This window comes from Pyrus communis, chromosome 2 (assembly GCF_041283825.1).
Source record: "Pyrus communis isolate YQ-2024b chromosome 2, ASM4128382v1, whole genome shotgun sequence".
Lineage (NCBI taxonomy): Eukaryota > Viridiplantae > Streptophyta > Magnoliopsida > Rosales > Rosaceae > Pyrus > Pyrus communis.
In genome coordinates, this window is record NC_142566.1 from 29,400,238 (window position 1) to 29,412,500 (window position 12,263).

The window sequence follows — 12,263 nt, forward strand, 5'->3', positions numbered from 1 at the left end:
GCCGGACCGGAGTCACGGATGGGCCTCTCCGCTCGTAAGTCGGTTTGTTCGTTAAAGTCATTAGCCACCCGTTTTTCTCCACGAGTACACCATTGAGTTATCTTGTGGAGCCCACTCCAGTAGTGATTAAAGATTTTTTAATAAAGAGGAGGGCTTCCTATCCAATTTTAGTCACACGCTGGCAACCAAAGCCTTTTGCGGCACGCAGACCCTTTGTGTGTAACGCCCCTTGCCGCACGACTGACTCGGAGAGTCAGGACTCGGGGCTCAGGACCCTGGGGGAGGACAAGGAGGCGGATTATAGTTTACTTCAACTCTCTCTCTCTCTTTCTGTCTCTACTTCCATATTATCTCATCGGCTCCAAGTCTCAAGTCTCAACTGAATCTAAGATCGCAGAGTAGAGCAGAGCAATGGCGGCCATAAGCTCTCTTGTTGTAAACGTCCCCCAAATCCGTCCGTCCCGGAGAATAAGCAGAGACGACGACACTTATTTGAATAAGCGGCTGAATTCGGTGGTCTGTATTCGCCGTGCTCGTGGCCCTCTTACCCCTTTACATATCAATCGTCTGTCTTTACTTTCTCCAACCAGGTAATTTCATTTTTCTTTCAAATCCTAGCTTCTGCCTTGGGGGTTTCCATGCTTTCTCTCTTCCTCATAGTCCTTGTGTGTATTCCTAATCTTGATATTTATTCTTGCTGATTACTCTTGCTAATCACATGTACTCGTAATAAATGCAACATGTCAATTGAAGACTGCTTTCCGCACCCCTGTTTCTGCCAATTTTTGGTATAAACGCCGATTCTAAAACAAAAACAAAAAGTGCACAACTTCTACTATACTTGCTGCTTAAAACACCATAATTCAATCTTAATCAAGCATTCGTTCTTGTTTCATTTGACAAATTCTTCAATCTTCTTAATTTATTGATTCTTCCAATCTTGATTTCAAGTGACTCCATTTGTGAGTCATGTCACTTGCGATTTGATTTTGAGGTAGATTGTGTTTGTTGTTTGCTATACATATGCTGGCCCTTCCATAGTGAATCCCTCTATGGAAGGGCTCTGTGTATAGAACAAGTATGACTGGCTAATCTTTTTTTGCAATTTGTTTGTTTCAGTTCAACCCACTTAAACCGAAGATAACATGTTGACTACTATGCACTATGCAGCTCACTGCCAATTTAACATGTTTTATAATTATGTAGTATGGACGTGAATATATTGTTCTTGTGTTAGAGAATGTTCCTCTATATTATACATTTTCATTGCCCTCTAGATCAGTCTCATTGACTTTCGGCCCTTTTCTTGTGGGTGAAAGGCGTCTACTTGAAGCTGCTGCAGGTAGATCAGGTGTACATAGAAAGAAGATTAATGCTTGGGAACAATGTGTCTCCATGCTTGGAGAGCCAGTGACTGAAACACTTTTTCCAGGAAAGTATAACTGCATTACTAGCTCTTTTTGCCAAAACAACGGTCGTCGTCGCTGTAGGACATCTACACCGAGTGTCTTTAATGACAGAACTTCTTTTTGTTTATCCAAGCCTAAACTTGGCAAAGTTGCTGTAAGTAGAACCCCCCGAGTTTCCTTCTGTTGATGCATATTGTTACTCAATCTTGCATTTTATGCCTTGTGTTTAACTGTTAGCTGGTGTGTTTAGATATGTTTGTACCATATGTCTATATTGTGTGTGCATTCATGATTACATATTCGAGGTTCGGAAATTATTCTCATTTGTTTGGTACACTGGTGGGCAATTCCCTGCAAAAACGGTTGAGAAATTATTAATACTAATATTAATATGAGAAAGAAACTATTATTTTACGTTGGACATTACAGATTTACAATGATGATTCAGCTCAAAACAGCAAACTTACTGTTCAGTTTGATTGAATTGCAGAGCCACGTTCTATGTGGGTTGCATTTATGCAACAATAATTTAAGATGTGAAATGAGTTGTGAAACTTAAAAGTGTTTCAGTGAATTTTTAAGAAAGTTTGCATTCACAAAACAAAATGTTTTTAAAACGGCTTAAAACGCTTTTAGAGAGAATGTTTTTGGGTTCCAAAAACACTTGAAGTGCTTCCTGCAAGAAGCACCAGTTACGTGTTCTTTGTAGGAAGCACTTCAACCGCTTTTTCAGGATTCACTTGCATTTTTACTAAGGATTGGCTCCAAAAACATTTTCACCAAAAGTGTTTTTAATTATTTTAGAAGCACTTCCCCAACAAGCCCAATTATCAGTGACTTTTAAAAGAACTTTCATTAGGAAAATAACAGTTACTGGTGCAGTAGGAAACTTCTGCTCTTTCTTTCAATACAGCCTTTTTTTTCTGACTTATTGTGGTCCATATAATTTTTAGGGCAAACATGCTCATGTTTCATATGCAACCGTGGGCCCAGATGAGCCACACGCAGCAAGTACAGCCTGGCAAGATGGTATTCTGGAGAAACAGGAGCTAGATTTATTATATCCTGGAGTAGAAAAAACAGAGTTAGAGGGGTTTTTAAGTTCTGAAATTCCATCTCATCCAAAGTTGTATCGAGGGCAACTAAAAAATGGGCTGCGCTATCTGATCTTACCAAATAAAGTTCCGCCAAACAGGTTGGCCTCCCTACAGGACCACTTATAATTGGTTTATGCTTTATAGTTATGCTGGAAATACAAAAGCCAGGTTTCATGTGTAGCTTACTTATAAGATAATCTCATATCCCTTACCAATAGAGCACATTTGTTGGAGTTTAGGTTTGAAGCACACATGGAAGTTCATGCAGGATCAATCGATGAGGAAGACGATGAACAAGGAATTGCACATATGATTGAACATGTTGCTTTCCTTGGAAGTAAGAAACGTGAGAAACTTCTTGGGACAGGGGCTCGATCTAATGCTTACACTGACTTCCATCATACAGTGTTTCACATCCATTCGCCCATTAGTTCAAAGGTCCTTTTTCGTTGCACCAACATTATTGAGTTTTTGTCATTTTAAGTATTTGTGGATTTATGTATCAAACAGAACGAATACATAGCTTTAAGGATCTGAGAATGAATATGTAACTATTTGTTTCAAAACTTTGTTATGTTTTTGCAAGAATAGAAAAGACTAATTCAGCTTAAGCTAATATGTTATCACTCTTACAACCTAGGCCTCTAAACATATTGACGATTATATGTTGCTCTCCAGGATTCTGATGGTGATCTGCTTCCGTATGTACTGGATGCCTTGAATGAGGTATGGATGATTGATTTTTCTATATGGGCTTAGGTATATTCCTGGGTGTAGATATTTGTACATATTTGTATGGACTTATTATGTTGTTTTCGATTCATCACTTCATTATTTTCAGAATACCTTTGTATAATCATCTATTTGACAGAAAAATAAAATTAAATAAAAAAGACTGAACTGGAAGTTGATAGCTTTGAGTTTTATTTACTTGTGCTTGATGCATGTGTACAGATTGCTTTTCACCCGAAATTCCTTTCTTCTCGTGTTGAAAAAGAACGGCGTGCGATTCTGTCAGAATTACAGATGATGAATACTATAGATTATCGCGTTGACTGCCAGGTTTGACTGGGGAATTTTATTATTTTCTTAAGCCGGTTAATAATTTTTTTGTTCAGCTACATCTCAACTTTTACTCGTTTGATCTTGGGTGCAGTTATTACAACATCTGCATTCTGAAAACAAGCTTAGCAAAAGGTTCCCGATTGGGTTAGAAGAGCAGATTAAGAAGTGGGATGTAGATAAAATAAGGAAATTCCATGAGCGTTGGTACTTCCCTGCAAATGCAACCTTATACATTGTTGGGGATATTGATAACATCTCAAAAACGATTTACCAGATTGAAGTATGCAAGAGCTCACTTATTGAATCATTTATATCCTGTGTAGCTGAGTAATTTGTGTTCACTTTTAGAGTCATAAGTAGAATAAAATTAGTTGCTTTATTGCAGGCTGTCTTTGGACAAACTGGCCTAGAAAATGAGACAGTTCCTGCACCTGCTCCTAGTGCTTTTGGTGCAATGGCTAGTTTCCTTGTGCCCAAGCTTTCAGTTGGGCTGACTGGAAGTTCTTCTAATTCCGTTGATCAAGCTAAAATCTTTAAAAAGGAAAGGCACACAGTTCGTCCTCCTGTGAAACATAATTGGTCACTTCCTGGAAATAATATGGATTTGAAGCCTCCACAGATTTTTCAGCATGAATTGATTCAAAATTTTTCATTTAATATGTTCTGCAAGGTATAAGGGGTCTTGTAGAGTTGCATTAATTACGTGCTTTAAAGATTTAGTTACCCCTCTCTCTCTCTCACTAATATTTGTTATGGAACTGCTGCAGGTTCCTGTGAGCAGGGTTCAAACATATGGTGACTTGCGAAATGTTCTAATGAAGAGAATATTTCTGTCTGCTTTGCATTTCCGGATTAATACAAGATACAAGGTGCATTTTTAGGGTTATGAGCACAATTTCTAGTTTCCATCATGAAGAAAGTCACTACTTTGCTTTATTGAAAATTTAGCTGTTTTATTTATTGTTTTTTTTGTGTATTGCTAAGAACAATTAGCTTAATTAAAGGGAAAAAAAAGATACAGGTAAAATAGGAGAAGTCCATCAAAATCAAGGTAGTTACACCTTCAAAGCAAAATAAAATAATTTACTTTATTTTTCCAACCAAATAATCCACAAAAGAGCCAAGATTGCACACTACCAGAGTTTTCTATGAAGATATTGGAGGCTGAATATCCCATTTCTGTAGGTCGTTTTTGAGTGCTAATAATCAGTTACCATCTATTTCTTTTTAAGTGCTAATATCTGAAATGTTCATATTTGTATACCCAAAATCCTGTCATGTACTTAATTTACGTATTTGCTTGAGAAACCTTGCAGCTCTTTGTAAGTTTGCTAATCTTTAGAAATGACAGAGTTCAAATCCACCATTTACTTCAATTGAATTGGATCATAGTGACTCTGGAAGGGAAGGTTGTACTGTCACTACTCTTACGGTAACTGCCGAACCCAAGAATTGGCAAAGTGCAATTAGAGTTGCTGTACAAGAGGTTGGTCTTTCTATCTTGATCTGCCGTACACTTTGGAAAGGAAGTTTGTTTATTTTCTGAATGTAGTTTACATGTCAGTTACATATGTTACATAACTCATTTGTTATATTTTATTCGGTGCAGGTTAGAAGGCTCAAGGAATTTGGTGTTACTAAGGGTGAATTAACTCGCTATCTGGATGCCTTATTAAAAGATAGTGAACATCTGGCGGCTATGATAGATAATGTGTCTTCTGTTGATAATTTGGATTTTATTATGGAGAGTGATGCGCTGGGGCATACACTAATGGATCAGAGGCAAGGACACGAAAGTTTGGTTGCTGTTGCTGGAACAGTTACTCTTGAAGAGGTGATGTTCAAAGTCATTATCATTTGTTTCTGTTACTTGATCTGAATTAACCATAAAAGGCATATATAAGCATGACTAGAATCTCTCTCAAAGAAAAAAAAAGGACAACTAGATTCTCTCCCAAAGAAAAAAAAGCACACTTAGAAGTTGTACTTTATAATGCTAATACATGCCATATCAATATTGCAAAGATGTACCTGTTACAAATAGGATAGTTCACCATTTTGGACCGCGTGACACATTAGAGTGCTACCTAGGGTGTCTTTGGTATATTTTTAACGACATATATAAAAAATGAAAGATTGATCTAGTAAGAATTTGTTTAATTTATCATTTATATGATATAAGATTTAATTTTTAGTTTATATACTATATCTTATTAATAAAGATATGTAGTGGAACACAGATGACTTTTTGTTTCTGTTCTTGGTTAAGAACTTGTAATGCAATGACCGCTTTCCGTTGTTGATGGAATCTTGTATTATGGTTAATCATAAATGTAATTGTGTATTATATTTTTGTTCTTTTCTTGGTTAAGACTTTATAATATAGAATTACAAATGACTTTTTGTGTCTTTCTTAATCATAAAGATAATTAGAGGATAAAGTTGGAGTCAATTTAGTGGTCCTGAGCATATATGTACATGTGTAGTGATCCGGGTAACACACACTGTTGGAAAACTAGAAACAGTGATCATGATGCTAAAATCTTAACAAGCCTTATTACTTAATCTCCTTTCAAAGTTTGACAAGATTTCATAGAGTTCAAGTTTTACCTGCCAACTTATGGTTATAGGCAAAGAAAGAGTTGATATTATGAGGCAATGTGCACTGAGATTGATGAACTATACCACATACAATTCAAATTTTTGTGTGTAGGTCAACTCTATTGGCGCCAAGGTGTTGGAATTTGTTTCTAATTTTGGAAATCCTACTGCACCTCTTCCTGCAGCGATTGTTGCTTGTGTTCCAAAGAGAGTGCATGTAGAGGGAATAGGTGAAACTGAGTTCACCATTTCCTCTAATGAGATTATAGCTGCTACGAAAGCTGGATTGGAGGAACCCATTGAACCTGAGCCAGAGGTGTCCTTTTATTTTTATTTTTATAAACTTAGCTTTCTCACTTTTACTGGGGTAAGTTTTTATATATATCTATGCTGTCAAAATTATGATTATGGCTGATTCTTTTTCTCTTCTATTTTGTGCAGCTTGAGGTGCCAAAGGAATTGATATCTTCGTTGCAGTTACAGGAATTAAGGCAGCAGCGCATGCCATCCTTCATTCCCCTTAGTCCAGAAATAAATGTGACTAAAGTTTATGACAAAGAAACGGGGATCGCTAAATGTCGTCTGTCAAATGGAATTTCTGTAAATTACAAGGTATCTCATCTGATGTTTATATGGTAATGGGTTCATTGATTTGTAATTGAAGATTTGGTAATGTTTTTAAGTCAGTCATTTGTCTTATGAGTCATGTACTTATTTTGTGTAAAATCTTAGATTGACAGAGAATCAGTGAAAAAGTGAGCAGGAGCTTAATCACGAGATACATTATTGTAGATGATTATGGTGTTTAGGTGTATTTGTGCAGAGTGAAGACTGTTACCAATAATAACAAGTTAAATCTTTGTTCATTATAGATTTCAAAAAGTGAGGCAAGGGGAGGCGTAATGCGGCTTATAGTTGGCGGTGGACGGGCAGCTGAAAGTTCGGAGTCCAGAGGTTCTGTTGTTGTGGGTGTACGAACTCTTAGTGAGGGAGGTCGTGTTGGCAACTTCTCAAGGGAGCAGGTATGTCAATTCCTCTCTCTTTATCACAATTATATATATATGTACATATATCAGATGAATGGAGGTTTTTTTTTTTTTATTATTATTATTTTTTTTATAGTATAGCTAAACTACTTAAATAGGAGTTTGTTTCCTCTTTAATGATTCTATAAATTATATATTTGAGGTAGGTTCTTGGTAAGTAAATTAGGTATCATAAATGCTCATTGTGTAAACAAGCGTTCACAACTTCACTGGTTGTTGGAAAAGCGAATAGCTGGTGTTTTCTTCTGTATTCTTTGTTAAATAAATATCTAGTAAATAGCTGAGTGCTGCATGTTTGTTATTGTAACTTATAACTATAAACTTATTCTCCCTCCAAGAAATGTGAATTTGAAGCATGCTCATGAGCTTATTCCTTATCATATTTGTTGCCAACTGATGTCATTGAATTGCAATATTTGTGACATGCATTTACTTAATTAGATGAGATCCTTAATCATATACTCAGATTATCCATATGCTGTCTGTAATTATTGTTTAATATTAGGATCTCACCATTCGTTTCACTATCTTTAATTCCTCATTTTGCCGAGATTATGTATCATGTGTGCGAATTGTTTTTATCAGGTAGAACTTTTCTGTGTGAATCACCTGATTAACTGCTCATTGGAGTCCACCGAGGAATTTATTTCTATGGAATTCCGTTTTACTTTAAGAGATAATGGAATGCGTGCGGCTTTCCAGTTGCTTCATATGGTACTTGAGGTAACCCATCGTAACTTTTAGTCTCTCTGTTCTGGTATGTGGATTCCATGAGGGATTCTTGTCATTCTTGTTGTCGACATGTTTTGGGCACAATGTTGTAGTAGTTCCTGCTCCATAGGAGTCATCTCATTAGAAATGCATGCCTTGTAATGGGTTAATTTATAATGCATGTTTTCTCACTTGCAGCATAGTGTCTGGCTGGATGATGCATTTGATCGAGCAAGGCAATTGTATTTGTCATATTATCGGTCCATTCCCAAAAGCTTGGAGCGCTCAACTGCTCACAAACTCATGCTAGCAATGATGGACGGAGATGAGCGGTTTGTAGAGCCTACACCAAAGTCATTGCAAAATTTGACATTGCAATCTGTGAAGGATGCAGTGATGAACCAATTTGTAGGCAGTAACATGGAGGTGCGTAGTTTGCTGATTTGGTTGTAGTTTTACAAAGTATGCACATGACGAATAATTTAATATATACAACATTTCTCATTATATATGGCCCTGTCTGCTTATTGTATAGGTAAGTATTGTTGGGGACTTCTCAGAGGAGGATGTTGAGTCTTGTATTCTTGATTACTTGGGAACCGTAAGATCGAAAGAAAATTATGAGATGGAGAATGCTTATGATCCTATCGTATTCCGATCATCTCCTTCTGATTTGCAGTCTCAGCAAGTGAGTACACTTATAGCTTGATACTTTGGATGACAGAAGTTCTGTAACCTTGAATTGTGCTCATGGTTCATTTACATCTAAGCAGGTATTCTTGAAAGATACGGATGAGAGAGCATGTGCATATATTGCAGGCCCTGCACCAAACCGATGGGGTTTTACAGTCGATGGCAAAGATCTGTTTGAGTCAGTTAGTCATATTTCAACTCACGATGGTGAGTTTATCAAATCTGGAATTAGGTTTTGAATTTGCATCTTATTGAGAGAGGTGTTGTAGCTGTAATTTCTGATGTAGATGCAGAACTGAAATCGGAGGAGCTGCTTATGGTGGATGAGGATACTCAGGATGTGCAAAGAAAACTCCGTGGTCGTCCCCTGTTCTTTGGCATCACAATGGGGCTCCTGGCTGAGATTATAAATTCTAGGTAATTTTTTTTTTTGCTCGGTACAAAGCATGCATGTGAACTTCTAGTTTATCTATGAATGTGTTCATCCTTCTGAATGGTCAGCTATTTATGCCCAATATGTATTACTTTCCTCTATTGGGTGGAGCACAACTTGGGCAACAACCACATTGACCAAAATGATTGTTAAAATAAGAACTCTATACTTTTCTTGAAAACAGTACTGAATACTGTTATAAGTTTGGAGGTGTAATTTTCTAAGCATCCGAAGTAGTACAACATCGGTGGACACCATGTCATGTCCTCAACTGTCTATTACAGCGGACTTTGGATGGAAGTCTCAAAATTATAGCACAAAATTTCTTACGCAAGATACCCTGGTTAGGCGTAGCCACGTTGGCTGAGAGTTGGGTTCTAGTCTATTTTCTAACCAGTTACAAAGAAATTGGGAGATGTTTGCAAGGATGAAGCTGGAGATGGCGAGGGATATTGAAATGATATGGAGGTGGTGATACTGACGATGGCAGATGTGTTTTGGGGTTGGTGATGGTGATAATCCTGTTTTTGTTTATCACATTTTAGGAACCTATAAGTAATTTAAAATACGTCAACCTATGCTGAAATATGGATATATTTATTGACCTAAACCAAATTTATTATTTGTCTTTTACATGTTACCGATGTGGCAGTAATATTATGTTGTATGCCTTTTGTAGCTTTGCAATCCCTCAACATCAAAACGTAAGCCTGTTAACGTTCACCTAAAAATGAACAACCAAATTGACAGATTTTGAAGGACAAAATTGGAAACTAACCTTTCTTTTATGGACAGGTTTTGATAATTAATTGAAGATGCTATTTAAGACTAATGTGTGGTTCTTGTTATTTTTATTGGTGGTGAAATATTCTATGTGGTTTTGCACAGGCTTTTTACGACTGTCAGAGACTCTCTTGGATTGACATATGATGTATCATTCGAGTTGAACCTTTTTGATAGGCTGAATCTTGGATGGTATGTCGTATCTGTAACATCAACCCCTGCAAAGGTGTGTATGCTCTATTTGTATATATTCGAGCAGAATAAGTTCCGTCACTTTTCACTCTCTTCACATGTTTAGGTCTATTGAGTATTCAGGTTCACAAAGCTGTGGAAGCATGCAAGAATGTCCTTAGAGGTTTACATGGCAACAAGATTTCCCAAAGGGAGTTGGACAGGGTTAGTTTCTTCTTCCTTTTTTTTTTTTTAAGGTTTTTTTTTTATTTTTTTATTTTATCATTTTTTAAGTAAAGTGGGATTCTCTTGATCACATCTGTTGTTTATTTACTCAAAATTTAAGGCAAAGCGGACCCTTCTGATGAGGCATGAAGCTGAGATCAAGTCAAATGCGTATTGGCTTGGACTGTTAGCTCATTTGCAGGCTTCTTCTGTTCCAAGGAAGGTAAACAGAAAGGTCCTTTAGTGTTTACAGATGATACTCATAAAAAATATAAGTTGATATTTTTCCTGTATAATAGGTGGCTGTTCAGTTGATCAAAAGATACAAATAAATAATGGCCAATAATCCAATAAACAGTGTTTACATGAAGATATTCTGATTCATAGTGCTATTTGGTCCAGGACATATCTTGCATCAAAGATCTCACAAATTTATATGAGGTTGCTTCTATTGAGGACATATACCTTGCATATGATCAATTGAAAGTAGGTGATGATTCCTTGTACTCATGCATTGGAGTTGCTGGAGCTCAAGCAGTAGATGAAATAACTGGTGAGTCAGACATATTTTGTACTTTGTTCTACTCTTATCAATCCACATACCATAGTTGAAACTTTTAAAAATTCAGTAGAGTATAATCAATCAACAATGATTTTTACTTGAGCTAGAGTGGCAATGAGACCTCAAAAGATCTCACCTTTTTCCTCATCATTTTAGTGTTAGTTCCATTCATCAGTTCTACTTGCTTTCTCTATCTCATGAAAACCTGTATTATGCTGCTTCTTTAGAAGTCGAAGAATCAGATGATGGCTTTCCAGGAATCTTCCCTGTTGGGCGTGGTTTATCAACTATGACACGGCCTACAACATGACCTTCTTATATGATACTCGCAGTCTCGCATGTATTACAGAGATATTTAGATCTAAGGTATATTCACAAGCTTTTGAGGTTCTCATTTTTCTTCTAGTCTGGCCTTTATGGGGGGAGGGCGCTGGAAAGTACCTTGTAATGAAATTTGGCTGCAAAGTACTGAAGTACTCACTTCTCTGAGGCGCTGAAATTTTATCCCGCCGGGGGGTTGCAGTAAAGTCCAATGGATGGCATTTCCCCTTGTATTTTGACTTTACAAATTTGTCAGTAGGTCCAATTGAGAATTGCAGACCACTTGATGTTAAATGTCCTCATTGCCATAGTTGTGGTTGAACAAATTGTATGCACCTGGTGTGACAATGCCTCATCCACTGATGCTGATTGCATTCCTTGTACAACTATGTGCATGAGGAACTAAAACGGCGGTTATAATTATCAATGTGGTGTACATGGTTGCGGCTAAATAAAAAAGCATTGGGCACTTCAGACTGTAAATTCACGAGCCCTTCATAATTTGTGTAATCCATGCAGTTAACACCCGACATTTGTCTGCAACAGATAAATTTACCTTGTGATGCAAGTGCAACAGTGACCATTGTTTGACCCAACTTTTGATGAATATTAAACCTTCAATTTCACACAAGATTAAAGTGGCGTAAAAGACGTAATTCAATTAGAAAACAGTCGCGACCCAAACCCAACTGTGTGTCCAAGGTAAATTACAACTGTGTACAAGGCAAGATAAGCAATGGAAGCGCCTTTCCGTACCATGGCAAGGCCCATAAGGGTAAGGCATGCCGTGGCAAGGCATAGTGAGGCAAAGGCAAAGTGTGGCGAGGCATAGTGAGGCAAAGGCAAAGTGTGATTAAGTGAGAACTGGCTTAGCCGGTCATGCCTTAGCAAGTTTTATCTTTGTCATTGGAAGTGTGGCATGCCCTCTTCTTCGGGGGTTGGTGGTGATCGTGCAATAGGGTTTAGAATAGGGTTTATTTGAACCACCACTAATTCCTTCTTCTCTTCTTGAACCCAGAGAATGGAGCCCTTGAGCTCAAACCCAAACAGAGTTTATTTTGGTAGTTATGACAGTAGAGGTGGTTCTTATGGTGGATACGGTTAGGGTTTAGGGTTTTAGGGTTTTAGGGTTGAGGGTTTAGGGTT

At 37.3% G+C, this 12,263-nt stretch overlaps 1 protein-coding gene across 2 annotated transcripts; it reads left to right on the top strand.

The window, feature by feature from the left end:
• The first annotated feature begins 104 nt into the window (after positions 1-104).
• LOC137748879 (stromal processing peptidase, chloroplastic) lies at positions 105-11,600 on the top strand. Of its 2 annotated transcripts, none has more exons than XM_068489069.2 (24): positions 105-590; positions 1,320-1,563; positions 2,363-2,604; positions 2,746-2,944; positions 3,185-3,232; positions 3,461-3,568; positions 3,663-3,851; positions 3,957-4,241; positions 4,339-4,440; positions 4,923-5,057; positions 5,181-5,405; positions 6,285-6,488; positions 6,614-6,784; positions 7,045-7,194; positions 7,804-7,941; positions 8,128-8,355; positions 8,465-8,617; positions 8,703-8,829; positions 8,910-9,039; positions 9,944-10,064; positions 10,154-10,234; positions 10,356-10,457; positions 10,637-10,787; positions 11,024-11,600. In XM_068489069.2, exons 1-24 carry the CDS (start codon positions 412-414, stop codon positions 11,104-11,106), a joined length of 3,795 nt encoding a protein of 1,264 aa, XP_068345170.2. In that variant the 5' UTR covers positions 105-411; the 3' UTR covers positions 11,107-11,600. The 2 variants fall into 2 exon arrangements, with proteins under 2 accessions (XP_068345170.2, XP_068345171.2); XM_068489070.2 differs by having other exon boundaries at positions 8,916-9,039.
• Positions 11,601-12,263: the final 663 nt, after the last annotated feature.